General features: G+C 54.6%; 10 protein-coding genes across 10 annotated transcripts; 4 read left to right on the top strand and 6 right to left on the bottom strand.

Annotated features, from left to right (window-relative positions):
• Nucleotides 1-765: 765 nt before the first annotated feature.
• N657DRAFT_355005 (uncharacterized protein) lies at nt 766-1,578 on the bottom strand. Its single transcript, XM_062786944.1, has one exon. It carries the CDS (start codon nt 1,284-1,286, stop codon nt 867-869), a length of 420 nt encoding a protein of 139 aa, XP_062648893.1. The 5' UTR covers nt 1,287-1,578; the 3' UTR covers nt 766-866.
• A 6,350-nt stretch (nt 1,579-7,928) lies between these two features.
• Nucleotides 7,929-9,045, bottom strand: N657DRAFT_354285 (uncharacterized protein). The gene has a single exon (XM_062786941.1). The coding sequence runs from the start codon at nt 8,588-8,590 to the stop codon at nt 8,021-8,023; it is 570 nt and encodes a 189-aa protein (XP_062648892.1). The 5' UTR covers nt 8,591-9,045; the 3' UTR covers nt 7,929-8,020.
• Nucleotides 8,878-10,260, top strand: N657DRAFT_689479 (S-adenosyl-L-methionine-dependent methyltransferase; the record flags this gene model as incomplete). The annotated part of the gene is made up of 7 exons (XM_062796995.1): nt 8,878-8,945; nt 9,081-9,280; nt 9,420-9,427; nt 9,498-9,551; nt 9,644-9,676; nt 9,734-9,964; nt 10,069-10,260. The coding sequence occupies 7 exons, from the start codon at nt 8,878-8,880 to the stop codon at nt 10,258-10,260; spliced, it is 786 nt and encodes a 261-aa protein (XP_062648891.1).
• Nucleotides 10,261-10,867: 607 nt separating this feature from the next.
• N657DRAFT_569710 (phosphoglycerate mutase-like protein) lies at nt 10,868-11,844 on the bottom strand (the record flags this gene model as incomplete). Its single annotated transcript, XM_062788681.1, has 4 exons — nt 10,868-10,997; nt 11,056-11,280; nt 11,340-11,606; nt 11,666-11,844. 4 exons carry the CDS (start codon nt 11,842-11,844, stop codon nt 10,868-10,870), a joined length of 801 nt encoding a protein of 266 aa, XP_062648890.1.
• A 462-nt stretch (nt 11,845-12,306) lies between these two features.
• N657DRAFT_354295 (uncharacterized protein) lies at nt 12,307-14,773 on the bottom strand. Its single transcript, XM_062786942.1, has 5 exons — nt 14,469-14,773; nt 14,322-14,407; nt 14,226-14,258; nt 13,767-14,141; nt 12,307-13,705 (listed from the first exon to the last, which is right to left on the bottom strand). Exons 1-5 carry the CDS (start codon nt 14,530-14,532, stop codon nt 12,770-12,772), a joined length of 1,494 nt encoding a protein of 497 aa, XP_062648889.1. The 5' UTR covers nt 14,533-14,773; the 3' UTR covers nt 12,307-12,769.
• A 642-nt stretch (nt 14,774-15,415) lies between these two features.
• N657DRAFT_570438 (uncharacterized protein) lies at nt 15,416-17,012 on the bottom strand (the record flags this gene model as incomplete). Its single annotated transcript, XM_062788732.1, has 2 exons — nt 15,416-16,822; nt 16,875-17,012. 2 exons carry the CDS (start codon nt 17,010-17,012, stop codon nt 15,416-15,418), a joined length of 1,545 nt encoding a protein of 514 aa, XP_062648888.1.
• Nucleotides 17,013-17,050: 38 nt separating this feature from the next.
• Nucleotides 17,051-17,572, top strand: N657DRAFT_354722 (uncharacterized protein). The gene has a single exon (XM_062786943.1). The coding sequence runs from the start codon at nt 17,205-17,207 to the stop codon at nt 17,520-17,522; it is 318 nt and encodes a 105-aa protein (XP_062648887.1). The 5' UTR covers nt 17,051-17,204; the 3' UTR covers nt 17,523-17,572.
• Nucleotides 17,573-17,938: 366 nt separating this feature from the next.
• N657DRAFT_354101 (PAB-dependent poly(A)-specific ribonuclease subunit PAN3) lies at nt 17,939-20,752 on the top strand. Its single transcript, XM_062786940.1, has 7 exons — nt 17,939-18,018; nt 18,081-18,209; nt 18,262-18,373; nt 18,643-18,773; nt 18,827-18,918; nt 18,973-19,516; nt 19,583-20,752. Exons 2-7 carry the CDS (start codon nt 18,140-18,142, stop codon nt 20,632-20,634), a joined length of 2,001 nt encoding a protein of 666 aa, XP_062648886.1. The 5' UTR covers nt 17,939-18,018; nt 18,081-18,139; the 3' UTR covers nt 20,635-20,752.
• Nucleotides 20,753-21,617: 865 nt separating this feature from the next.
• On the bottom strand, nt 21,618-22,204 carry N657DRAFT_633017 (U6 snRNA-associated Sm-like protein LSm7; the record flags this gene model as incomplete). Its single annotated transcript, XM_062791185.1, has 3 exons — nt 21,618-21,748; nt 21,835-21,906; nt 22,009-22,204. 3 exons carry the CDS (start codon nt 22,202-22,204, stop codon nt 21,618-21,620), a joined length of 399 nt encoding a protein of 132 aa, XP_062648885.1.
• A 442-nt stretch (nt 22,205-22,646) lies between these two features.
• Nucleotides 22,647-23,831, top strand: N657DRAFT_354053 (uncharacterized protein). Its single transcript, XM_062786939.1, has 2 exons — nt 22,647-22,675; nt 22,803-23,831. Exon 2 carries the CDS (start codon nt 23,010-23,012, stop codon nt 23,577-23,579), a length of 570 nt encoding a protein of 189 aa, XP_062648884.1. The 5' UTR covers nt 22,647-22,675; nt 22,803-23,009; the 3' UTR covers nt 23,580-23,831.
• Nucleotides 23,832-27,138: the final 3,307 nt, after the last annotated feature.

The following is a 27,138-nucleotide window of genomic DNA, read 5'->3' as shown; positions in this document are numbered from 1 at the left end:
ATGGCTACTTGGCAGGCAGTATCAAACACACTTTTTGACATGCGATTAGTTAATGATCTGTGGTATAGAGAACTGGTTGATACGATCAACGGTACTGGCCGCCCCCAAAAAAGTGAGACAGTGGCATGGCTGCTTGCCCATGGGCTCTTGCATCTTGCTTGCATGTAACATTGGACGCTCCGTTTGCGCATACCTGACACTGTAGAACGCCGAGCGATGATGTATCTGATTTCTAGGTTCCTCTACCACGAGCTTCCGCAGTCGAAGGTAAACAGCTACCCCGGAAGGTGTTTGTCATGTCGTACAAGGGGTGTGGTATTATACCCCGTGAGTTGCCAAGGTCAGCTAATAAGTACCTACCTTACATGGCCCCAGGGTGAAGATCTAGATGCCTACAGAGGCCGTACGTAGGGCGCAATCTCAACTTGCTGTATACCGACCTTCGCCGTTCTCGACTAAGGTATCAGATATGATCAGGACTTGGTCTTACTAAGTAGAGTCAGGTAGGTAGGGTCCGAAAGAGGTGGGAAAGATAGAAGAATGCCTGACAGCATGCATATTAGGATTTGTGAGACGGCTGAGCCGGGCAGCCCAAGTGCCCAACTGACTTACAGAGGTCGCAGTCGCACCCTAAACTCTGACCACTCGGACAACCGATTTTGATGATGGTGTAACCCTTCGGGCAGAAGCAAGACGGGATGCGGCAGCATCGTCCAAAATATCCGTCCCGTCCCGCACGTTTATGCCCGTGTGTCTGCCTCTGCTGACCGAGCTGCACCGTAATGGAGCACTGCCCTCAACTTGAGCAACCCCGCCTTCGAACCGGATGCCCAGAATGCTGATTACCCTAGAGTAAGGTAGGTTCCCTAAGCAGGGCCGGGCCGAGAGGTTTCCTCAGCCGCCCGTCTCCCGCTGCACTCCGGAAGACCACGAAGGAACAAGACCTCATCCACCGAACCGGGATCGTGCGATTCCGATGATGTGCAGAGGCAAGATCGCGCATCGTCGAGACACCCCCAGCTCTCGATCTTAATAATCGAATTTCGATACTCAGACGCAAGGGGTTGACTGGCCACCACCGTCTGGCACCATACACCCGTCATGCACGCAATAACTGATTGGGGGGGTACGCCCGGCTGGCATCGGCGCCATCGCGACAAGCCTAGAACACGTCGAACCCCTCCAGCTGAAGCTGGGGGTCGCAGCCACCCGATCGATCCCCTCTCCCGGGCTGCTGGAACATCATATTGGAGCTGATTAGGGAACACCGAAATGAGCCATTGCATGGTCGCGTCCAGCAAATAGCCCGTTTTGCCCTTCCTCCTCTCCCGTCCTCCTGAGCAGTGGGTCACTGCAGTAGCCCTGGCTGCAAATGTCGCAGTCCGTTTGGATGCCCTCCCCGCATCGATTGGGCGCCGTTCACCGACCACGGCCTCCTGCTTGCTCGAAAGTCCAGTGCAGCACAAACGGCGGGTTCTGGCAAGAGTAGGTTTCGAGATGGCGTGCAAGCTGTTTTAAATAGACGGCTGCTCTGAGACGGCAGGCTCGCTGCTGAACAAGGGGGGGTGGAAAGCAACTGGTCATCTGAGAACGCCATCACATCCCTCCCACGGGCAAACGACTGGACCACGGTGAGCCAACGAGAAGACATCAAATAGGCCGCTGCATCGGAGTGGTGGCAAACGAACATGGAAGCGCTTGACACCGAGGTCCAGCGGCGAGTAGAGAAACTCTGGTCGGAGTCGTCTCGCAGCGGGTGGGCCGGCCCCTGAGTTTCCGCCTGGTCCCGTGTCTCCGCAGTCCTTTATCTTGTATGTACTGTATCAATGACGCCGGCAACGGTTTGTCAGACGGCGCATTTCGCGACATGTTAGCGCTGCCCGACGGAGGTCGATTTGCCCACATATTGGCCCATGCTACGCACATCTAAATCCGCCTTCGCCTGGTATGTCACGCCCTTTCCGTGTTGTGTGATCTGCTTGGAGAACAACAGTAGTACCTTATGACCTCAACATGTCATTACTAATGTACAAGAGACCGGAACCTCCCCGCTGCCAAGCAACTCTGCTTCTGCCGGTGGATACCGGGATCGGATGGATCGATGGGAAGTGACCGCGGCATGGGCCCGCCCGCACCTGTTGAAAAGGCTCTTCCCGTCCTTTTCTCCGGATTTGGTCTCTCATTGGCCTGAGTGATATGCACCCTTTGACTGCTTGCGGCGTAATGCAGCACATAACAACCATTGGCTGAGAGATTGGATTTTGCATTCATGCATGCGTCTCCGTCGCACGCACCTCGGAATCAAGGGGCGGCAGGGTCACGGGCAACCGCCGAGTGTTTCGACGCCGCCCTGCATTTGGTAATGTTCCTGAAAAAGATGGAACCTACCGAGTACGTCAGCCTCCATCTTTTCTCGTGCCTACTCTGTAGTATTATATTTGCATGTACCTCCTGTAGATACCTGATGCATACGGCGTACGCGATGCGCAGTGAAGGGTTCGCGCGGGTATAATGGCGCTTCCCGAGCTTTGGACGCCGAGGACCAGGCAAAAGGTGCTTCTAGGTCGGTAAGCCTCAACTTTTCCATTCCCGTGACTTGAGGCCCGCCAAACTCGCCCAACAAGGACCGACAATGTGTTCTAATGATGGTTAGGGCAAGATCCGCAGTAGGTCGAAACCCTTGCGAGGTGAATTCGCCAGCTTTGAACCCAGACCTAGGTTAGGTAGTGGTCCGAGGTGCGTAGCGAAGGTCTCCGCCATGGATCATCACCAACTGCCCGTGTTGCAAGCGAGAGAACAAGGCGCCAAGCTAGTTCTTTGCGTAAACCTATGTGTAATTGGACACTATGGAATAACTTGGGAATGGGTTAATCTCTACAGGTATCTTCAGTAGGAGGATGAGGTACATGGCGAACTTTTGTCAGCACTTGAGCTTGAGCTCACAAGTAACATCCGTACGCAGACGCTGAGAACACGCCGGCATCCCCTTCCCTCAGGTGTATTTCGATAGTGTCTCCGGGGTTATCCGTAGAAGTTGAAGTCATTGAGGAGGTCAGTGCTATAGCCAAATCAACCATCCCCGGGCCACAACCATCAGGGTACGCAATCAAATCAAACGGAGGAGTGTAAGAATACTTGTACAATACTGGGCGCCGAGAGTGTGTCAGGTAAGGCATTGCACTTGAATTACCCGCACGATAAGCACCGCGCCAAGGCACGGTAGCTCGCCTGGAAACGGCAGTGGAACTGGGACGTCCCGGGCCCGCCGTTCCTTTGTCTTGGGTTCGTTGGGTCTTTGACAGTACCGGGTACTTGTATCAGTACCTAATAGTCTCCGTCGAGCTGCTCCATTCTAGCAAACATCATTTGGTGAACATGCCTACAGTACCTGGTATGGATTACCGGCGCCGCGGATCCCACGACGACTGTGATATGGCCCGCATTAGCGTGCCCGATTGTCCATGGAGGACGCTCGAAAGGTGGAGGGACTGCCTGTCATCTCAGCTGACGGATGAGCGATGGCAGACAGCGTCCTTTGGCGAATTAGGGGATTCCTGCTCTCGAGGTCAGCGTGTTAGTGTTAGGCATCTGCATGCAGTCAGTCACCGCTGGTGAGGTGGCTGGGAATCCTCCCAAATGCACAGCTCGTCACTGGCGTGCGCTTAGGTATTGGACACCCTGAGCAAACCGGTGTGGTTCGAAATCCTACAACTTGTCGGCTGCGGACTGACAGACCCTCTCGCAAAGGTTCGTTTGTTGGTGCCATACAAACATCAAATTACCGGCAGGAGCCACAGTCAGCTTGGTCGTGGCCGACAGATGGAACTCGACAATGGAATCTCAATTCCATTATTGCCTTTACTCGAGTAAGAGCCAACAATCCGTCGGCATTACCGCCAGACCTAAGTGCGAGACTGTGGCTTCCAAAGTTGAAGCCACAAATTGTGACCTGTCGGCAGCAAGCCTCTCCAAGGTTCCACCCTGCTTCTGAGAATCTTGCGCATCCGTCCACCACCAAAATGCACAGCAGAAAATGGTTCTAGAGAGTCGAGGAGAACTCGATAACGGCGCGGTTTCGATCAAGCCCATGCACGGGGACATCCAAACGGAGAGCTACCGCAGTACTTCGTACGGTACGGTTACAAAACGGCGATGATCGCGGCGTCTGAGGGCCTAGCGGACCTCATCTCGGGAAAGCTTGTAAGCAAAGTGCCAATTGCTGCTAGGCCTGTCCAGCCTGGACGACCATCAACTTCCCAAAAGGCCTCGCTAGCGGCATAGGGACCGTTGACCAAGTCCCTGTGAACATCCAACAAATCTCGCAACCATGCCTCTTTGAAAATATTTCGGTAAAAAGACGCGGCCAGCTGGGATGAGGCAGTGCCTCAGCGACAGAAGATTGCGAGGCACATGAAGCACCCCCAGGTGCAGCATAAAACGGGTGTTGGCTGATCCTGAAGACCAATCGAAAGGTGATCCGCCGACGCAGTCGAGCGGCGCAAATAATCAGGCAGTCGGGGCGCGGCCACTCTTCCAGAAGCGCCGAAATGGCGGTCAAAAGATTGACAGCTTTGGCCCCCAACTCTGCGTTCGCGCCGCAGTCTCGGCAAGTAACCAACAACACCTCAATGGTTCCTGATTGATCATGGCGCCTCCCGACGAAACGATAGCCACTTTCTGTCGCCCACCATAACGACCATGCAAGGTATCGATGGGCCAATCACACTGGTCTTGGCATTCACGTGACCTGTATGCGATGCACTCCACATCTTCCCGTCTCCGCCCGCCGTCCCGAAAAAGAAGATGGGGAGAGCGATCTCGTGTCTGCTGGCGGGGCGGAAATCTGGAATTGGCGGCCAGTCCAGACCATGACTCCTCCGGCCGTCTTGCGCGGCATTCATGCTTCTTCAGCAATAAGGTACTCTAACCCTAAGTTAGCGACTCCACTGCAAGGGCTGGCGAAAGACGAAGCCCTTTCTAATTCAGTTTTCCTCCGTACATCCCGACCGCCACGCGCAGGCCTTCTCATGGCTCAGCAAGGACTTGGAAACCAAACGTCTGGAACCTGGAAATCACTGCTATACCGGTAGGTACGAGAGGAAACGACCGTCTCACCTCCCAGCTTCCTGCCTCCAGCACCCCCCAAGCGACCGACCGACTGTTGATTCATAGATCCTGCTGCCTGTTGAGCTCTGCTCCCCTGACGTGCTTTCGGTTGCAATTCGAGTGCAGCCACAGAGCCAACCTTGGAACCGAGGAAGGTTTCCCGCGCTTGGCTAACGGTCTTAGACGGACATTGAAGCGACCAGGGTCCCCGGTCACGCCACGTTGCAAAGCGAAGTCCGCGAAATCTATCACGGTCCGGTATCAGCAAACGGTTGATAAATACACGGGTAGTGTACGTAATGTAAACCGTCTCGTATGACATGATACAGTTATCCTACGGAGTACAGAGTACAGAGTTCCATTGGGCCTTTGGTCCCGCTCTTCCCGCTCATTGTCTCCTCATCCCGAGTTTGTTGCGTCAGCGCATCGGCTGACCCTGACACACAACGGGATTGCTGGATTTATCCCATCCATGGACGGATAGGGCTGATGAGCAACTTGACCGTTAGGAACCCAACAGGCTTCGCAAGCTCACAGGCAAGCCGGCTAAGATATTAGCTTCGCCGTCTCCCGGAGTCGATGCCGTCAAATCAATGCGACAAGGTCCGAGCCTCATTCCTCGACATCGCAAGCGTATCGGAACTGCTGACTCGATGGCCCGAGGCGGACGGCTGACGGCAAGCACCATCAAGCCTCTCTCTCCAGCGCGGCAGCAAGAGGCACTTCTCGTCAGCAACGACGGAACCTCCATGTCCGTCGATCAAGTAGAGCAGACACATGAATCAGCACGGCTGGGCGAGCAGTCACAAATTAATATCACATCGACGGCATACGGTGTGCTGCAAGGTTTCGGCCATCGCTATCGGCTCGCATTTCGTCGGCAAATACCTCGCAGGCAATCCTACCTTAGCTGCCCACCCCATGGTCTCAATTCCTGCGCTCCCAGATCTTTAACCCAGTGGTGTACTATTCCGTATTGTGAGTGCAAAGTCGACGAACGACTAACTAACCGCTCGAGGGTTGGATGTTTCGTGCTCATCGTCCAGGGCGCCCGGTGGCCCCACTGCCGGTTCACTGAACGCCGGATGCCACTGCTGTCAGCGAGGCCGGCCCCGGGATCCTGGGCTCGCGATGCTTTGGCACACCGTGATGGCCGTGTCTCGGGAATGTCCAATGGTTTCGTTGCGGCATAGCCTAATCTGAGCCGGTTTCAGTCATCATAGCCAATACACAATCCAACAGTGTCGTCGCTAGGCCGAGGCGGCTCGGGTAGAACGTTTGGTTTCGAGGGTTCTTGCATCGCCCCGGCCGTGGATGCTGGATCGCAGCATGCCCGCGGCAGGAATGAAGCCGTGCATCGAGATCAGTATTTTTCACTGATGAGGTTGCGCCGCCACTCTAAGGGCCGGGGGAGGGGGGGGGGAAGTGGGCAGAAGGCAATCCGGCCAAACAGCGGTGAGATTACGGCGTCCGCCTAGCTCCGCGCTTCACACCTTCGCCGACGACAACACCAGCACCGACATTTGCCTCTCACTGCCCATAATTCCGGTTGCGCGCGATCACCTCTGACGCAGCACTCTCCTAGTATGCGTCTTCCGTCCCGAGCGCATGGAGAATTGTCACCTAGCACCGCACGTCTCGGGCACTCGAGGTTCGTACCGAGCGCACAGTCAGAGAAGCTGCCCTACCGAGGCAATCCAACCTGAACGGTTGGGCAAGCAGTCCAGCTTTCGTGGACACAGCACGTTTTACGGCCCAACGGACGGTCTAAAAGCGACCCGTTGGAAGCCGTCCAATGGGCCCGGGGTCGCACCAAGCCGTGTTTCGAACCAATGACGGGCGGCAACAGTTATTATCCAAAGCGCTGTGACACGCTGAAGCGTACCGAGATGTGCCGCCACGAACGTAGGATCTGACTGTTACTCCCGAAGCGGGTACTGGCGGGAAACAAGTCTTGTGAGACCCCATGGGCGCACATCATCAAGCCTCCCCCGGCCAGACAAGGACACAAAGCCATGTTGCCCGGGTCACGAGCAACCGGCCCGTATGGGGTTGCATGCAATGGTCCGTCCAAGCAAGAGGATATGACAGCCCACTGATCACAGGGGCTTGCATGGGCTTGTCCCATATTCCCTGTTGTCACCCCCGTCCTCCGCCCGTGCACAGCCAGGGCAGGTCGCAGCAAGCCTCTTGCCGTTCTGCACTCGGTGCAGCAGCAGCGGCATCGTGTCGCAGTCAGCAGTTTCAGTACCCCGCCTGACCCACCCTATTTGGCATCCTACAGCAGGGGAGGCAACACTGCAGCAGTACACATTCCATCTAAAACACCTGGCGCAGCAACGATCGATCCAGCATTCTCGCATGCGGCGCATGAGACAAGAGGAGAAAACCGAAAGATCGTCGTTCACTCCATGCACACCCAGGAATAACGTAGCCTGTACATGTACTACTGCGCTAACGAGGACAAGCCGGGTGTTCTCTCGGTACTGTATGTGTACAGTAAGGACACATTATACTGTTACCACAGACCTGGTACGCTACGGAGGACAGTCCGCCAAATTGCTCAGAGTCCCCAGGGACTGGCAAGGGGGCGTGCTAGCGAGGGGGCGTCGGCTGGTTTCCCCTCCAGCTGGGACCGAGAGCGGACCGAAGCGGGGTCGTGCATTTCCTCTCGCTGATCGCCGTGGGATCGCTTCGCACCCGTTTTCGTCACACCCCAAGACGCGCTAAGAAAATGCTACATGTACTATGTGGTCCCACGTCTCTGGTGCGCGGCGGAGCCGTTTGCCTATTGAGGTCAAGTGCGGAAAATGGTGGATTGCCAATCGGTCCCCCGTCAGCCTCTCAGAAGGCAGCGTCATATTTTCCAGCTTTTCTGCCGGATTGAGCTTTTCTCAACGCCATTCGACGCTGGTCACGATCCGGGCCTCGATGACGCAGTCAGACCCAGGGATCGAGAAACAAAGGGAGACTTCTTTCCTGTTTTGTTCAGCCTACGAACCCGAGGGCCGACCGTCTTATTGGGCTTCCCGAGTCTCGGACAGTTTAGAATGCAACGGTAAAAGTGCGTCCTTGTTTGTTTGGTCGCATTGTCCTCCATTGGCAATCTCGCCCATCCCGCTCCTGCTCCCGCCCTAGTCTCATTAGTGGCAATCGGCTGTACTTTCGTTTGACTGCACAAAACATGACGGCCAGGTTTGCTTGAGTGCTTTGATGAGGAGACGTGTAATTCGGGAGGGTTGACGTTTCCAAGGTACATTACATGCACATGTTGATACGGTATATCAAAATCTCCGCATAGTGTTACGCTTGGATTTAAGTCGACTTGAGGTGGGAGCAAGACCATGAGACCATCGCAAAGCACGAGATGGATCACCAATGACCTGAAGCGCTGCAACACTCCTGATATACGTTCGCAGAGTTTGGCACCTTGTCTTATTTCTCTCCGACTCTGTTTCGGTGCTTTTCTTATAGCAATGCTCATCTGTGTCGCATGACGCTGAAAGTGGCCGAGATGTTTCCGTACAGGGCAGCTAATGTATATTTATATGGCAGAGGACCAAAAGTTTTTTGAGAAACAGTGCTGGCACCCAACTGTAACGAATGATTAGATGCACTTTCGCCTCTGAGCCTCAACACGGAGAGTTAGAACGTTGCCATTGCCGAAAGAGTCGCAATCACCGGGTCTCGTTGCAAAGGTCTATGTTCTTTCATCCTCTACTTTTGCTTCGCACCTCAACAACAACAACAACAACAACAACAACAACAAACATGTCAACACCGTGCGCGCAGCACCACACTGGGGCTTCGGCCTCGATTCATAACCAGGAATATTTCAAGTTAGTACACTGAGTTGCTGCCATTAGATGCCGAAGCTCCTGTCATCTGGCGGTTTTGAACGGATTACAGCCAAATCGGCCATCGGCTTCCTCGTCGCATGGATGCAGGGACGGCTAACATGATTCCTAACACAGTAAGGAGGCTTCCAACTACGACACCAAGCATGAGAAGACGTTGAATAGGCTTCTTGAGGAGATCCGGGGGAGACTCGACTTTATTGGGGCGGACTGGGTTGAGGCGGACGACGAAGATGATGACGATCAAGCTGTGAAGAAAGACGAACGGCCTCAGAAGAGCGTCAGGTTGCTGGACTATGCCTGCGGCACTGGCCTTGGTAGGTATTATACCCATTATTCTTGCTTCCAACTCAACCCAACCCGTCGACTTGACAAAAGCTGTGTCTGCCCTTGGGATTTGATGTGAACAGCACCGGAACACTTCTCACATGAGCAACCGCTGACTCTCCATTTTAGTCTCTAGGGTAAGCTTGTTCCGGGCTGGAGTCCAGCGGCTTCATAGCGTGCGTGTTCTCAGTTCTGACTTTACTCCAGGCCCTCGCCCCGTACACGACCCAATGCGTTGGCATCGATCTGTCAGAGAACATGGTAAGTTGCCGTGCTTGATTTCCTTGACGATAACCATACCAAAACAAAGACTCCTTTTGTCCTCGACCGTCTATCACTAACAAAGGCACCAGGTGGCCACGTACAACACGCGCGCAGAGAACCAAGTAGGTCATCTATCCTCCCCCCCAGAACTTCAGAATCCACCCATTGACTCCCAGCAGGGCCTTGCCGCATCCGAAATGCACGCTTATCAAGGCAACCTCTGCGTGCCCGATGACCCCAACCCGGCCGCCTTTGCGTCGCCGGAGTTTTTCAACTTTGACGTCGCCGCCGTCGGCCTAGGGTTCCACCACTTTGACGACCCGTCGCTGGCGGCCCGCAGGCTGGCAGAGCGGCTCAATACGGGAGGCGTGCTCATGATTGTAGATTTTATGCCGCATGGCACGCCGGATGTGAGTCCGCACCGCCGCCTTCCCCCCTGCAACTGTTGGCAACCTGTGGGCTGGCGAAGAGGGAAGCAGGGACTGACAAGAGAACTGACTGGGACAATGAGCAGGCCTCGCACCCCGCTGCACACACCATCACCCACCACGGTTTTTCGAAGGACCACATTCGGCGCATCTTCGAGGAGGCTGGCGTGGGGAGGGACTTTGCGCTCGAGGAGATGGCGGTGGTATTCCACATTGAGAAGGAGAACGGAGCAGTGGTGCGGAGGAACCTTTTCATTGCTCGTGGCACCAAGGCTTGAAGCGGGTCAGAGGGCCAACTAACGCCATAGGGCGTTTCGTATGGGCTGGGTAGAAGTGTGATTACATCGAGATGGATGAGATGGCATAGGAACGAAGTCTATGGGTTCGCCTGTAGAACGGAATAATCGAACCTCGTGGTAGATTCCGGCATGATGTTGGAGTTGGCTGACGTGTTGCTTTCTGTTCTTAATTCTTGGTACACCACAGGGAGTATCGATCCTGCTTGAGCGTCTATCTGAACAGAAAGCTTCATATCCCGATAACGCATCTGATACGGCTACGTATAACAAAAACCTGGCGTGTTCGTTAGCCCGGCACACAACGGGGTCCTTCAAATCTCAAGGAGAGGAGAGAAAGAGAGAAAACGTCAAGTGTGAAAAAAAATAAAATTGAAGAAAGGGGAGAGCAAGGCGAAGTATGAGAAAAAGAGAATCACAGAGACACAAAGGGCACATGTTAGTTTTCGGACGTGATATTTTCCCATATAATAACCTGGATGTCTGAAAGAATCTCTTGGCTACCTACTCCATTACACGCCAGCAAACACATCAGAGTTGGGTTGCGCTCAACCGAGCTTATCCTGGATCTCTTCACATCATATCTAGGTCAGTAACGTGGAATAAATGGGGTATATCTGCTGATGGATAGACCCGTTTCCTTCAACGTACCAGGAAGCTCCACGACAAAGGCGCCACCGAGAAGAATGGCAGGCTCATTGATGTTGTGATGTTCGTAGCTATTATCCGGGTATCTTAGCAGAGAGCCAAACGGTACTTATGTAACGGCGTCCTCACCTTAGCGTACCGACGCCACCCGCTTCAAGCAGAAATGTTGGTCCGCCATGAAGCGACTGGTTAGCCCAGCGTTGTGCAAATGCCCGCAGGATGTGGCCATGGGCTACAATCAGCACGTCGCCGTTGGCTCCCTCTGCCTTCTGTTTGCCCATGGCGGGCGCGTGCCACTTCTCCCTGATGTCCTTGATCAACCGGTCCAGACGCTCCGTGATCTCGGCGGGGCTCCTAAATTCAAGTTCAGTCTCGTGAACTGAAAAGACAGCAAAAGAGAGACAGCGTCTTACTCTCCTCCTGGGCATCCATCCTTCCAGATATCCCAATTCGAATCCAGCCCCTGCTGCTTCCGCAACTCGCGGATCTCTGGGGTGGTGATGCCCTCATAGTCGCCGTAGTCCCATTCGCGGATGTCCTCGGTGACCTCAATCTTAGCTTCGCACTTTCGGCCGCCCTCGCAGAAGGGCTCGCCATGTGCCTGCCATGGCAGTTGCTCTCTGTTGACCACGTTGAGCAGCTCCAGCGTGCGCTGGGCCCGACGTCGCGGAGACACGTAGCTGTACACAGTTAGCCTGATTCCAGCGGGGAAGTGAGAAGAAGATAGAGAGACACTCACATATGAGCCAGCTTGCTGGGCGCAATCAAACGGTCATTTCCCACCAGCGCCTTGCCCGTCGCCAGTACCCGCTTCTCGCCATTGGCGGTCAGCGGGATATCGGTCGATCCTGTATGGCGGCCGTTGAGCGACCACTCGGTCTCGCCGTGACGGACAATGAAGACGCGCGGTGATGACATAGTGGCCGTTGTCGATGCACCTAGCTAGGGGTGGACAAGGGGGAAAAGGTCGAGGTCGGCGTAAGGTAGCGAGAGGATTCCTACTGACAGGGACGCCGTCGTTAAAATCCACACGTATGAGCTTCGAGTTCTGAGTCTGTCCACTTATGATCCCAGGATCTGAGGTGCGGTTTCAATGTTTACCCGGTGGCGTGGTGGTTGCATCGACTTCACTGACACGGGGCGAATCGTAGCTGTCGTCAAGCCTCGCTTGCATCCAAATTCTAAAGACGCAGAAAATTTGGAAAACGGGACCAGAGATCAGGGGTGCAGGTGAAGAAACGAGACAAACAACAAAGCTCACAACAGGCTTCCGTTATCATGATAATATAGGTATAGGATTCGTCGGATTGGGACTCAATCAGGCTCGTCCCAACTCACAACTGCATGGTGATTACTCATGATCTGTCACTCTTCTCCACGTTCGGCTGCCACTTCAATTCAAGGAACCAGGAACGCAAGCGCTAATCGACAAATAACCCGCGGTGGGCCGGGTGGTTACGTCAGGTTCCGCGATATCTTCGGCCGACATTGACCTGCACCGCCGGAGAGCATCTTCAACAACAGCGCTGCCGCTACCACATTGGTTTGAGATTGTTTGCTTGTGGGTTTCAGTTCTGCGGGGTAGAAAGCAGGCGGTTGTGCGGTAAGCGGGTTAACTAGACAGAAGCCTTTCCGATGAGCGCATTGCCCTCAGCAGCACCTCGAACAGCAGCTCCGATCAGGGAGTATTGACATGAATCATAATAGGCGGGGAATCTTGCATCCGTGTACATCGCTCTCATCAACACCCATCTGGGACGAAAGGTCCACGGCAACAAAAACCAACCAGGATACCACCAAACGAAACGAAGCGAAGAAATAAAGCCCCGCTTGAGACAATCTCCTAATACCGATAAACATGCCCCTCCTTCCTCGGCGTCGCCTCATACGCATCCTGCTCGTCGTCCGAAACAGGCGTGACAGGCTCTGCTCGCCCCTTGTCGGTCGCCGCTGGCCCCACCGCAGCCGTCGATGACGCGGCCCCACCGAAGCCCGGGTGGAACGGCTCAAACGACAGCCGAGGAGGGTCGTCGGCCGGCCTGGACGACGAGCCGGACGGCGACTGGTAGTGGTGTTGGTGTTGTTGCTCGGTCGGCGGGTCCCGGAAGGGGTCCTGGCCCTCGTCGTCTGTGTCGTCCATGCCGTGGCGGACAGGTGTCCCGCTTGCCGAGCGTGAAGGGCCTGCGACGGCGGAGGTGTCGTATGTGTTCGGGTTGGCTTTGCCCTTGCTGTTGCTGCTTCCGGCGACTGGTTTCCGAAGAGGGGCGGGAGGAGCGGGAGGGGCGGCGCGCTGTTGTTGTCCAACGGGTGCGGGTGGTTGCTGGTGGTGACTGCGCGACTGCGGCGCCGGGTTGGAGGTGCTGGACCGGGCATCGCCCTGGCCGAGCTGCTTCTTTGCTTGCAGAAGCGCGCGGTGATGGTGGTTCAGGGCCTGCTGAAGCTGCTCGTTGGTGTCGATCAAGCTTTCCATTGTGTCGTTGTCTGGCGCCGGGTTCTCGGCGCTCATGTACCCTTGGATACTGCGGGAAGCGCTGGAACACCGGTCCGCAAACTCCTTGAAGAGGTCGTTGGACAGAACTTCAGAAGGCAGGGTGCAGGCCACCACTTGCTCAAGAAGCTTGGCGGACGTCCGGGCTTCTTCAAGCCGGTTGGCGAGCTCGACGGGGTCAGGGAGACGCTTGCTATGATCCTGTCGCGGGTGGGAAGCCCCGGGCGGAGGGTGTTGGTAAGGGTTGAAAGGGGGTGCCACCATCCCGGGCACTTGCGCGACAGGTATCCCCTTGAGCTGCATTAGCATATGGTCCTCGAGGTGGCCTGCGACGCAGCGTGTCAGCACTCACCCCATAGGCCCTGTAAGCCTTCTCTTTCTCCTTCTTCCACATCTCGATGACCATCGCCAGTCCCTCATCCTGGCTTTTCGTGTTCTCGAACGCATCTAAAGTCTCCATCAGGATCTGGCGCACGCTCCCGTCCCGCCCTGACCTCAGCAACTCCTTGGTCGTGTCGACAAATTTCTTGTCTAGAAACTTTGTAAAGCCGGGGCCCGGGTTGTCGGCCAGGATCCGAGCGAGCATGATTGCGTTGTATTGACACGATGGTTTCGACCAGAAATCGCGGCTCATGAATTTGCGAATCTGGCGGGCGCATTCGGCAGAGGCGGCTGGGGAGGCAACGGCGGCCTCAACGATGGGGGGCAGGAATATAACATCGTCGCCCTGTAACCGTAGATGCCCAGTCTTAGCCTACAATTCTCAACACAAACAAAAGGGACATGGTGGATATTCCGGGTTCTGACGTACCGTCGAGTTGCCCACTGACTGGCAGAATTGCTTCTAAGGCCGCTGTTAGCCCTTGCGCTGTGGACCAACAGACGATGCGCGGGGTACGATCCATACCACGCAGCGCGAAGCAATGATTTCGGGGGTGCCGTTCGCGGTATCGACTGGCGCATCTGCTGGCGTCGCTTCGGCGCTGCCTGTCGCTTTGGCGAGCATTCACTTGTCAATCCATGGCATCAGATAAAGCTCGGAATAGAAACTTACCGCCGCCAAACGCCGGCCGCTTTTTCATGGTGCCCAGCACCTTGGTCATACTGAAGCCCGCCATCGACGTGGTTGCATTCGATGACCAAGGGGCGCAAGACACTTGGCCGCCTTCCGCTCGATGGAGGGGCTCGCAAAGGTCGTCAATCGAGAAGTACGGAGATGGGGTGTTGACCCTCCAGCAGGAGATGAAGTCGTCGAAATGACTTTGTTTGCGGACAGGGCGCGTCTTGGAACTCAAAGAGTTCTCTCGGTGCCGCGATCCGGTGGTCCGTTTGGTTTACCGCCTGCCTTGTTCCGCGTGTTGCTTGACCAAGCGCTAGGCAGCAAGGGTCCTTGATCTGGGCCCCGTTTCCAATGCTACGCAAAAATGAGATCCCAGAGCAAAAAAAGGCTCTGGCTCCAAAATGAAGTCAGCTGTTTTATATTTTATGGAATAGGGCGGCATAGAGCCATGAACCCGTCCGGCACACGTCATGCGACGTACTGATGCAAACAGAAGACCATTCATTATTCACTGGGATGAATCCAGGCGCAGGACGTACATCAACTAGGCCACCTGCTCGATAAACAGCTCGGCAAAGAGCTTTGGGAGAGAATCATCGCAGAGAAAGCGGTGCCAAGACAGTTGCACAGCCTCGATGTCGCCGCCGGGACACGCAAGCCGCCAGTCCATGAACGGTCGTCAGTATCCGGTTGAGACACGGAGGCATTGGAATTGACGCAGCCATCAGAGGGCTCGTGCTGATAAGATAAGCCCCGCTGTCCCAGTTGTGGCCCCATTCCGAGCAGCTTGTGGATAGCATCCTCGAAGTGTAGGAACCGGGTGCGCAGAACGGCCGATCAGATCACCGAGCACAGGCCATGGAAAGGGCTCTGACTGATTAGTGTAGTTGTACATGTCCGTCATTGCTGCCCAATACATGGCGTGTCCAAGACGAGACATACTATTCAACATCTCCATCCTCAGGGGTTATGTCCTCAACCACCAGGTTGCCACCCCTGCCCATCTTCTCGCCGACCGTGGTGCTCTCACTCGGCTCGAACGTCTCCCGCGGCATGACCGATGAGATGGTAAATTCGTACTTGTGGTCGTATCCCTGGGGTTTTTCAGCCCTCTTGTCGCTGGATGGGTCTTGAAGGAGATCATGACACTCCACAAACGCATATAGCTCTTCCATGGTGGTTTGCATGGCAAACCTCCGAACCACGCGTCCCGCCCCAGACGAGACAGGCATGTTGAGTGCTAGACGGACCGCATCCTTGGCGCCGGCGGCTGGTTCGGGCGCGATGGTGCTCGCCCGCCACTCTCTCCATTGCTGCCGTAGCTTCTGTAGCCGGGCAGCGGCCTCGGCTTCCTCCCGAGCACGCTTCTCGGCCGCAGCCGCCGCAGCAGCTGCCTCCCGCTTCTGGCGTGCCCTTTCGCGATCCGCGGCCAGCGACCTCTCGTACGCCGAATCCTGTTGAGACCGCAAGTTGCGCGCCATCTCCTGCGCTGCTCGTTCTGCCCGGACGCCGTTTAGATCGGGGCCATACTTGGTAATGGCCGCCTGGATCCCAGTGAGGAATGACGCTGGTGTCATAGGGCCAACTAGGCGTTTGACGATGCCCATGCGTGTGGTTCCCTCCTTGGGAGTGAGGCACACCAGACACGAAAAGGGGTACTTGACGCAGTTGTACTCCCTGGCGACCTGATATGCCTCCGAGTCCAGCACATTCCCGCCCCATATGATAATGTTGTTGGCCGGATCATTGATAAAACCCACAACCTCCGGCGACAGCAGCGTGTTGCGGATGAAGAACGCGGTGTCGTCGTGTTCCGGGGATATTAGAACCGTCAAGAGGAATTTGAGATCCCTTTTGGCCGTATCCAATGCCTGGGCATGGCCGTCCTCGAAGAAAGGAAGGCCATGTGCCCCGTATTCTTCTTCAAAATCGCGCCGAAACCTTCGCGCCGTTTCCTTGGGAAGCGTCACTCTTCGCCCACTTGTCTGTCCCAAGCCTTTCGAGATAGAGGACGCCACAAACTGGGGGCGTAGCGACTGCGGCAGGAACGACAAGAAAAAGGAGACTAATTTGAAGAGGTTGGCGAAAACCCTGTATCCGAAGCGGAATGGGGCGAAGAGGATAGTTGCCAAAAATGGCGTCGGATGTACTACGGGAGGTTGGGGCACGACTCGTGGTGCGGCATCCGTTTGAGGTCGCCGCGTCCGGTTTGGCCGGTTACCAGCATCCAAAAAACTCTCGTGTAGGTTTTCATGTCTCGCGCTTGCCCGCGGGATGCGATCTTGTGCGGCCTGGGCTTCTGCGACCGGATCCGGTCCTTCGCCATCGAAGAACTTGGCAATTGCGATCTGCATCAGAGTCAGACTCAGCTCCACGGACAGATAGAGATGACAGACTGACCTGAACGTTCCACTGGGATCTCTCGAGAAGAGGGACAGCGTCCTTGATCTCCTGGCTTGTGACGTCGGTGTATTGCTGTAGCGCCTCCTGTTGGCTTGCAGAGAGCCTACTCAGATCGAACCCTTCCTCGCTCGCCATCGTGTCCCGGGAACCAACCCACTCCAAGCAGATCACGAGATACAGAATCGCATCTATCGTTGGGGTATGCGACTGAAAGTATATAACGAGAAGGCGTTGTTGGGTCGTCGAAGTCCTCGCGAGAGGGAACCGCTAATGAATGGCAAGGGCTCAGAATTCGATATTGAGTCGCAGTTTCGCTAGATTGTCTCAATGGCCAGTTGTCGCCCTTATAGTAAAGTATGCGTCGTCCTTGACGGAGCCGAACGAACACGTCAACGAGCAGCTTGGGCCAGCACGGACAAGGCACACAGATGCGATGCTCGAAGCTTGCGTGGAGGGTTGTTTGTGTCGATTTTTTATGCAATCGCAGGTGATGCGGTCTTTACATCACTCGTCGAACACACGCAATCGAAATCACGAAGCCCGTTACCAGTAGTAGTCGATGTCGCATTTGCAGGTCGTTGGCCTCATTGCGAAACTGAATACCGTCATCCAACTAACAAGGTAAGCCTGCGACGTTTACGCTGACTAACGTCACGATATGGATATATCCATATTTGATTAAAAGGGCCGCTAACGTTCTTGGCTGCAGGTGAGCTTTGCCCTGTTTTGTCTTTCAAGAAGTGGCCTGTGCGTTTCGAGGCTGATCCAAGCCAGAAAGACGGCGAGGGGCATGGCCCGCCCCACCAGTAAGTGAAGCCTCGACGCCGCCTTTCTTTCTTCGACACCACCTTACTCACTCCGCTGCAGCTTGCGCCTGCGCCGCAGGTTGGAATGCCCCCCGCCAAGCTTGGCTCAGCGGTGATCTCCAGCTTTCAAGCGCTCCAATTTCGAGAGAACGACCGACGCGACACCTCGCCTCAACGACGCCGTGTCTCTTCCCCGCGCTCCGTTCCAAAGCAGTTGGGCCGCTGCCCCTGACGCAATTGTCGTCGGCCGTCCTCGTGCTTCGCTCGCATGCCGCTTTCTATGGGTGCTATATCGCCCGTGAGGTCAAAACATGGGAGAACTCCGTCATCATCATGTGAGGATAAGTGGAACTCCACACGCGCACGTGGATTTCGAGACTGACGCCCTCGCTGCCAGATATCGTAGCATCGGTCAAGGCCTCGTCTTTCTGTCCTTGAATCGGTCGTTTCCCCACCATGGCCGCGACACGGTATCCTACGAACGATCTCCGTCGTCAGGTTGGCTCGCCGAGGTCAAAGGGCCGAGGTTGGTAAAGCAGAATTCCATTGATGTCCGCCCGCTAACGGCCAGCACTTAGAAAACAAGGATACGCTATGCCGCAATATTCTCATATACGGCAACTGTCGCTATGAGGACCAAGGGTGCACCTTCAACCATGATCAGAACAAGACTTCACCCCAAGCAGACTTGTAAGTTGATTTCAAGAGCCTCGGCGAAGCCCTCATCAGCCTTTGTGCCGAGCGGGTACCCTGGACGCCTGAACTCTCCTATCCGTTTCCTGCAAATACACCAATGACATTGCGCCGCGCAAGGAGGGAAGGCGTGGAGCGACGATGTCTGGCCTTAGGCTCAATCAGGAGTTGCTGTCTCAAAGGACCGGAATTAGGTGGTGAGAGGGGCGTTGGGGCGAAGGCTTCAGTCACACATTCCAGCGTGCCCGAGTCTGACCTTCTGCTAGTGCCAAAAAGACATTCAACGTAGACTCTCCATCATTCACGCCATCAAGCCAGCAGCCCACAGCAGCGAAAAAGACTACCCTTTCGTCTCAGGCTGCCAATGCGGCTCCATTCACGCCGCGAGGGGTGGGCAGTGAGTTGAAACCTGGCCCAGTCGGCCACTGCGGTCTCTGACGATTTTCCCAGCGCCGAACCTGCAGCAGACCACCGAAACTTCTGTATTCAACCCAGCGACGATCAGGGAGTTCACACCCCAGAACTACGACATTGGCAACAACGTAATACCCCTTTAATTCCCAGTTAGACTTGCACGTTTGCTGATTCAAGCTCAGAACACAAACGGCGTTGCGCAGGAAAATGGGTTGTACAACGATCCATTCACCGCCATGGGGTCCTTGGCCACTGGCTTGCCTCCCGCCGGGCAGTTTAACCTCTACGCCAGTGAGCACAATGCCCTCGCCAGTTCTGGGGCATCCTTCTATCCGCAGCACGGGAGCTTCCCTACCGGCCCAATTCAGCCGCCCAACTATCACCTTTACCAACCTTTCGATACCTACCGACAAGAACTTCAGCCATGGCAGCGGGCAACCTATGATTTTTTCATGCCGGCCAAGATGCGAGAAGAGCTGCAGAAAAGGATGTTTGCGACCCAGCAAGTGATGCCAAGTGAGTCTCTCACTGTCAGCTCTCTCCGCCGCCCTTGCTCTTTGCTCACGCCGACAGACTCCGGATTGCCCCAGCTCGAGCGCTGGCACTCTCTCTTCCCACTCGACACCAACAACAGAAAGAACACAGCGTCTTTTGGGTACCCGAGTTGGGTATACAAAGCCCAGAATAGCCGGACTGGGAGGCACTACGCCCTCAGGAGGCTTGAAGGTATGGCGCCCTATCAACCATGTCCACTGCTCCCCGAACGACCGCCGTGTGTTGACAATATGCTAGGCTACCGATTGACCAACGAGAAGGCGATACTTACCGTCATGAAGGAATGGAAGAAAATCAAAAACGCCAATGTCGTGACGGTGCACGAAGCCTTCACCACGCGAGAATTTGGCGACAGCTCCCTGATCTTCGCATACGACTACCACCCTTTATCCAGAACGCTGCAAGAGCACCACTTGCAGCCAGCCCATGGCAATCGGTACAGACCACCCAGCACCATACCGGAGAATGTTCTCTGGGGATACATCTGCCAAATCGCCAACGCGCTTAAGACCATTCACTCGAACAAGCTGGCCGCTCGATGTATCGAGCCCAGCAAGATTATTCTCTCAGACAACCACCGCATTCGGCTGTCTGCCTGCTCCATCGTGGACGTGGTGCAATTCGAGAACAACACAAAGTCTCTTCACGAATTGCAGCAGGAAGATCTTGTCAAGTTTGGCAGGCTCATAGTCTCCCTTGCCACCAGCACCCCGATCGCACACTTGAACAACATCCCCGTGGCGCTGGACTCTCTTGGCGCAAAATACTCGGCAAACATTAAGGACGCCGTGGCATGGCTCATAGCGCCTCCGAATTCAGGCGAGTCCAAGAGCATAGAGAACTTCATCAGCGGCATCGCCACTCACATGACAACCTTCTTCGACCTCGCCCTGCAGGACAACGACGAGAAACAATTCCACCTTGCCAGGGAGCTGGAGAATGGTCGGGCTGCCCGCATCATGATGAAACTGATGACGATCCTCGAGCGGGGTGATCTTGGTGCCGTGCAAGGTTGGTCCGAGACGGGCGACCGGTACCAGCTCAAGCTCTTCCGCGACTACGTCTTCCACCGGGTCGAGGCTGACGGAAAACCCAACCTATCGCTCGGGCACATACTGAGCTGCCTGAATAAGCTCGATGCGGGCATTGATGAGATGGTCGTCTTGACCAGCCGGGACAACGAGACAGTCTTTGTGCTCACCTACCGAGAGCTCAGGCAAATGTTTGATCGCGCGTTTAATGAACTCGTCAAACACAGCAAGACCGGCGCTCCGGGCGCGAACAACTAGGCGGCGCGCCCGCTGCGGCGTCGGGTTCCAAGGCGACCTCGCCCGACGAGGAGTGATCCAGCGACGAGTTACAGGGCTGGGTGGTTTCCGGTAGGGTACTACCCTCCAACGGTTTTGCACCTAAAATCTTCGTCGATGAGCACGTTCCATGGGGTCTGAGGCGTGAATGATTGTCAGTGCGGGCGGGCGGATGGACTCGAATTTGAGTTCCAAACGATAGAGACAGGACACTCGGTATGCATGCTCGGCAGTGGCTTCCGAGTTGCGGATTGCCTCCTGGATGGTGCGTCTTTCTCGAGGAACGACTGCGAACAACAGCGCCATGGAAGCAGCATCGCGAAACTCCGTTCAATGCCAATCCACGCAATGTTCAATACGGCCTGTGTCCACGGGAAACGGGAAAAGGCAGATGGATACAATGGTTCCACAAAGGTTCAATCAGGCTGGTTGATAGCAAGCCCCCTCGGTTGACAGTTGGGGCGGTTACCGGTGCCCCCGGAGCGAGCGTATATAAATATTGAACAGGGATGAATGTACGCCACTAGGTGCTGTGTAGCGAGCGTGTACTGTTTCAGCGGTCGCATATCAGGTTAGGAAAACACAGAACATACACTTGTGCGTTTCAGCCGGTTTATTTGCGAGTATTTCAAGCGTCAAGAAGACTGCCTGTACGCACCAAATGCCACCACAGCGGTCATTCCTTCCCTTTCGGACGTCTCGTTCGGTTGGTCGAGGATAGGCCAATCCAAGCTATATCTGCTGGGACGACGATGGGCATCTATGTTGTGCATGGCCTTTTTTTTCTGTTGTCTAGGCCGTTGCCGGAATACGAACCGGACCCATGATTACCGGCCCAGAGCGACGCTCTTTCAATCCAGCGGACATATGAGGACCCTCTGTCTCTCCCATCGGCCCTCCCTGCCCCTGAGCGGTCTTCTAATCCTCGAGAATCCCCACATTTTGAGTCTCGTCTTCCCCAACCTTCATTCCTCCTCAGCCTGAAGGAAGGGATTTGCTATCACCTCGCTCCCGTCAACTGGGCTGATCACCACAAGCAGCGTGCCGCGCACAACGACGAGTCCCAGCGGTCTGGTCATCTCGTTTCCTTCGTCGTCTGTCAAGATATCATGAAGTCAGTCAGTCTGAATGAAGCGGAAGGCTTCCCATGGGGTTTGGTATGGTGTCTAAGCATAAACGCACCTCGGAGCAACTCCTCCACCTCGTCCAGCACCAGGTTCATCAGCGCATCGTACCCTTTCAACACGCCGGTAGCTAGAACAGCACAATCAAAAATGCGAAGTCAGTCTCCCTGTCATGATCTGCCCCCAAGCCACACCTATCTTTGGTACTGGGAAGAAAAAAAGGGAAACAAACCTTCCCGCCCGCCATTGAACTTGACCGTGATGCGCTTGTCCATGTACTTTTTCAGATCCAGAATGTTCTCCTTCTTGGGCCGCTCCTTGTCCTGGCCCTGGGCTTGCGCGCTGCTTCCTGTCCCGCCCCGACCTCCTCCTCCGCCACGGCCTCCTCTGGGACCGCCGCGGCCGCCGCGGTGGGGTCGGTCTGCCATGCTGGGCTGTTTTTAGGGGAAGGTTGTGTGTGCGTGCGCGACGACGGTCAGATCGAGGCCTGTCGGGGGAGTGGATTCGCTGTCAACAAGGGGAATGCAGGAGAATTGATCGTACGGCTGTAGAAGTGCTGTTGATCCCCTGAGCTTGGGGCGCTTGGGCGGCTTCTCAGAGTTGTGGTGGGGCAAATGGGTGGTACACAAGGCTGAAGTCAACCGATGATGATGGAGCTGCGCTGAAAACACAGACCCCAAGTCAACCCCACGATTCTGGAGTGCTCTTGGCAAGCATGGGTTGCAGAATTGCAGTGGGGTTAGGAGGTGGACAAAGCTTGCCAAGCGCAATGTGGAGCTTTCCACTCTCCAACCCCTGAAGCCAGTGCAAGGGGATCTTCCAGCCCAGCAAGTGTGTGACAAAATAATCGAGTCACACAACCCGCTTATCCCTTACTAAATGCGGCTAACGGTATAACGGTAGGCTCTTGCTACAATATATTCATCAACGCCAATATTCAGGGGGGCTTCCTTGTTTTCGACTGTGATCACATCGTCAACCACCAAGTAAACAGAACAAATAGATGATTGTTTACAGTAGTATTAGCTCTATCATCCTCGACAACGGCACCTCATCATAAGACTCCAAAGAAGGCTAGAGTACAGGGCATATACGAATTTGCCCTTGCCCAACAACGCCGCTATGGAACTCCATTTCGTAAATCTGACATCTTTCGGACCGCCGGCGTAAGCAGAGCTCGAGGGAAAGCAATTCTCAAAGACCACCCAAGAACCTTCAATAACAATCCCTTCTATGACGAGACGCGCGTTCCGGAAAAGGATCTTGACGGAGGAAGATATCGATAAGATGGAGAAAATCATCTGGTACCATGGCATTGAAAGCCGGATGCTCTCGTATCATAGTCTCCTCCAAGAAGCTGGCGTTGAGAAGGAGCTCTCGCAGGGTACTATCCAACGCGCTCTTGGCCAAAGAGATTGGCGCCGTTGTATTGCTTGCCAAAGGTCCTTCGTCAACGCTAAGCTTGCTAAAAAGCGGTGTGAAGAAGCCCGTAAGTCCTTGGAATATCGGCCTCGACCGGAAGACTGGCGAGATATTTATTTCACCGGCGAGTTCTATATCTCTTCAGGAGCTTCAGGTCGTGTTTGGATCCTCCGGAAACCTGGCGAACGGTATTGTCCTGACTGTATTGTTGAGAGGCCGGATAAGGAGGAGGACAAGCATACGGCGCATTTCTGGGGCGCCGTTGGATACGACTTTAAGATGGAGCGCCTGCACGAGTATCAGATTCCATCTAACAACAATGGGAAAATGACCCAGGCTTACTACCACGATCATATCCTCGAGGGTATCGTCAATCCGTAGATAGAGGAAGGCCGCTCCTTTATCCTCGAGGAGGATGGAGATAATAGCCATGGGCCTCGAGGGAACAACTTCGTCAAGGCTTGGAAGGAGAAGAACCACTTGAGGCATTATCTCAACTACCCTAGGTCCCCAGACTAGCCTCCTATTAAAAAGGCATGGCGGTTACCAAAGTCAGAGGTCAAATAGCAGATATGCTTGACCCACGACACCCTTATTAAGGCTGTCCAAGATGGCTAGCATGAACTAGACCAGAAAACCATCAACAAATGGGTTAACCAAATCCTTGAGATCCAAGGGCAAACCTTGGATCTTGATGGGAAAATGAGCGGCAATTAGATAGAAATGGAGCTGTAAATGACCTTGTTTTATGCTGTTGAAGTTACGGTTGTTTTGGTGTGATAGGGGAAGTTTTTTGTAAGATTGGTCTGTGTGGCTCGATTATTTTGTCACCCACTTGCCCAGGCTGCTTGGATTCGAAAACGCCAGGTGGTCCGTGCCTCTCAATGATGGACTTCACCATTGTTGGAAAACGAAGGTGCAGGCGGCTGGCGATAGCAAACTCAGAAACTGGGGACATGCATAGTCATTGGACCAATGTCGCGAGATGGAGACTATATTGTATGTTGAAAGTTTTGCACCAGTCGTTGCCCCGGGGGCTCGGGATAGACGGAACAAGCCTTAAACCTCCCAATTGCATTTGTCTGGGACTCAATATATGCTTCGACGAGTTCTTTATGGAAATGCTGCTCGAAGTAAGAGTATTTTGTAGCTGCTACCGTTATTTCCCAATGTCTCTATCTGTTGATGCCCCGGGTCATGGGCTTGATAATCACAATCGGTGTTGGAACAATGCCTTCCCTAGATTTTTGAACGATAGAATGCGTTGCATCACGCTACGACATTATACGGTACTTGTTTCTGGATGCGATACACGTCTTCCTCCTAAACGGAGCTGGCTCACTCACGGCTTGGATGAGTCTTGGTATATGTGTAATGAGGCTGTCACAACTTAGTGCAATGCGGGACGGACGTAGTGGCAAACAACCTAGGGAGTTTGACACTTGCTGCCCAATAATCGTTTTGGGGCTTTGATGTTTCTTCAACTGAGCCGGCCAAGTGTCCTCGGACATCATCGTAGATGTAAGTGGACGAGTAGATGGAACAACTGTGCCGTGAATACAGTTTATGAAAGTGTGTCAGCTCCTCCTCAGCAGGGAAAGCATCCTCGGACACGACACACTCTGTGTATGCGGCAACACAAGGGACCTGTAGTGTCATACTCTCGAGTCTTTCGTGACTCGGTGGTGTAGCTGGTATGTCAATCATACCACCCATACAATTAAACCCTGGTATGTTTGTTCGCTCGGCACTTACGTGTAGGTACTACGCCTCATCTTCCTTCACTTTAACCTTTCTCCTTTCTTTCTCCCTTTCTCTCTTTCCTCTTCCTCTTCATCTTTGTCTTTGTCTCCCTCTTCTTCTTAATCTTTCGCCCTTCTGACTGAGTATTTTGCGGATTATCACAACATTATCGATGTCAACAGGCGTCTGTCCAGCTGCAGTATCTGCTTGAAAGGAGTAAGGTGTGTTGCCCGTGAGAGTTGTTGAGCGAGCGTGGGATGATCAATGGCCAAGTTTCAACTTATTAGTTGAGACGTTTGGTGGGTATGTAAACTACCAGGCCGGTGACATGTAGTGCCCGCCAGGTTGACCGCTGCATGCCAGGATGGCATGATGCACTTCGCTAGGTTGCAATCTCAAGGTAGCCTCTCAAGAACCGCTCATGGGGAGGAAACCTATCGGGTAGGCAGATAGAATACTCAAGTCACCCTAAAGCTGTATTAAGGACTGACAAGCAAAACCCAAAGCACCCAAGGGAGAAAGCGAGATGTTTGACAGAAGGAACCTGCTGCTCAAAGACAAACGGCGACGTCTTTGACCATCCCTTGAACATGCCTGTGTGAGTGTTGGCCCCGCAGTTCCAGGCGCAGCCCGAGTATTCCGACAAGTCCCATCGACGTCACCCGACGAGCAACCGCCCATTTGACCATCAGCGGCAGGTATGAGCACAGCTGTTCCACGTCGACTGGCAGCGACCACACAGCATGTTTGAACTCGTGGACCCTGCAACCTAAGGTGATGCAGCACTCTCCGGGCCACGCGGGTATGCAGCACAGCAGGTCCGGGCCACCCAAGAGGCGGATGAGGGCTCGATATCTTCAGAGGAAGTCGAACGTTGTCTGATCTTCGCTTGCCGATGTCTACCAGTAAACCTCGCCCAAGACGGCGAGTGCTCTGAGGAGTGAAATGAGACTGAACGGGGAACGAGTCCTTACTCCTGCGCAAACTAGATGGCCAGAGGGCAAAGGAGTCCTCGACAGGGAATCTCAAGGGGCAGCGTTCAGCTCACCGTGTGTCGATGGAGTCGTCGTCTAAATAATACGACGGCGATTTGCGGCGATGACTGCGCCCCAGGAAGAGTCCATCTAGAATTTGGCTTCTCTTGTCGACTTCACCCATGGATATTTCCCCCTTGGCCTTCGGCCCAACCCTAGCCGGCCCATGCTTGACTCCCTTTCGCGACCGATTCCCCTCCATGCGTCCGACGAGAGAAACCGCTGGGTCCAAGCGACCTCCTCAAAATGCGAGGCAACGCTTCCACATTCGGCAACCTGTGATCAATCCAATTTCGTCTGATGGGCGACCACAAAAGAAAGAGCTGCGCATGTTCAGACAAAGCGCAGCATTGGCACCGTAATATACCTTGACTACATGGCGGGCACATGAACAATGCGTATACCTCGTGGAACTCATAGCCGGGTCAATACTCCGCATGGAGAGAAGCCATCCTCCAGATGGAGCCTCCTCGTCGAAGATGGAGACATCGCCGTTCATGTGTCAGCTGGGATTGATGGTCCGGGTGAGCTCGAGTGTCACGGCGCTGGACTAAGATAGATAGAACGAGTAGCCCCAGCCCGTGCAGCGCAGTTGACGATGCAGGAGAGAACCATGTCTGTTTACACTTTTGAGTTCATGTGGTTCAGGATTACATGAGGTGAGCGCGGTCCATTCATTCAAGCCATTCTTCCCCCAAGCCTCTCGGGGCTCCCTTAAAAGCGGCTGGCCCCCCCCTGCCTCCCCCCAATTCCACTTCCTTTTTCCATTCTCCTTCCGCATCGCACACACCTTTTGCTCCCCACCTCTGATACTCAGACCTCAAGCACAACCTTGGCTCCCATTTGTGGTATTGTTCTTGCAACCTTTGCAAAGTCCGTAACACCGTCGCTATTCTGACGCATTGTTTGCCCATTCAATTGACCTGCCCTGGCCCTCACTTCTGTTCTCTTTTTTCTTCACTCAATCATTACCGGCAACAGGCATGCACTCATAAGAGGCCAAGACTCCTCCGTCTTTTGAGTTCGTGAGATCCTCTTCGACGTCTCACCCCTCAAGCCCCTTTTCTGTTTTCGTTTCACCCGGACTTGTCCGCGTGTCGCTGCGCGTCGTCTGCGCGGGCCGCCTGCTCCGCTCCAGCCCCAGATTGCCTTGCCGAGAACCT

The sequence above is a fragment of the Parathielavia appendiculata genome (genome assembly GCF_033297405.1).
Source record: "Parathielavia appendiculata strain CBS 731.68 unplaced genomic scaffold N657scaffold_4, whole genome shotgun sequence".
Lineage (NCBI taxonomy): Eukaryota > Fungi > Ascomycota > Sordariomycetes > Sordariales > Chaetomiaceae > Parathielavia > Parathielavia appendiculata.
The sequence above is the reverse complement of the archived record's forward strand: the minus strand, read 5'-3'. Positions and strand labels throughout refer to the sequence as shown.

Coding starts and splice junctions, on each gene's coding strand:
- N657DRAFT_355005 (XM_062786944.1), bottom strand. CDS start 1,286: ATGCAATGGCTCATTTCGGTGTTCCCTAATCAGCTCCAATATGATGTT.
- N657DRAFT_354285 (XM_062786941.1), bottom strand. CDS start 8,590: ATGAGCATTGCTATAAGAAAAGCACCGAAACAGAGTCGGAGAGAAATA.
- N657DRAFT_354295 (XM_062786942.1), bottom strand. CDS start 14,532: ATGGCGGGCTTCAGTATGACCAAGGTGCTGGGCACCATGAAAAAGCGG. Junction 14,408..14,468: donor GCGGCCGGCGTTTGGCGGCG/GTAAGTTTCTAT, acceptor TGCTCGCCAAAG/CGACAGGCAGCGCCGAAGCG. Junction 14,259..14,321: donor TCATTGCTTCGCGCTGCGTG/GTATGGATCGTA, acceptor CAGCGGCCTTAG/AAGCAATTCTGCCAGTCAGT.
- N657DRAFT_354722 (XM_062786943.1), top strand. CDS start 17,205: ATGGCCAGTTGTCGCCCTTATAGTAAAGTATGCGTCGTCCTTGACGGA.
- N657DRAFT_354101 (XM_062786940.1), top strand. CDS start 18,140: ATGGCCGCGACACGGTATCCTACGAACGATCTCCGTCGTCAGGTTGGC. Junction 18,210..18,261: donor GCCGAGGTCAAAGGGCCGAG/GTTGGTAAAGCA, acceptor GCCAGCACTTAG/AAAACAAGGATACGCTATGC. Junction 18,774..18,826: donor CACGCCGCGAGGGGTGGGCA/GTGAGTTGAAAC, acceptor CGATTTTCCCAG/CGCCGAACCTGCAGCAGACC.
- N657DRAFT_354053 (XM_062786939.1), top strand. CDS start 23,010: ATGACGAGACGCGCGTTCCGGAAAAGGATCTTGACGGAGGAAGATATC.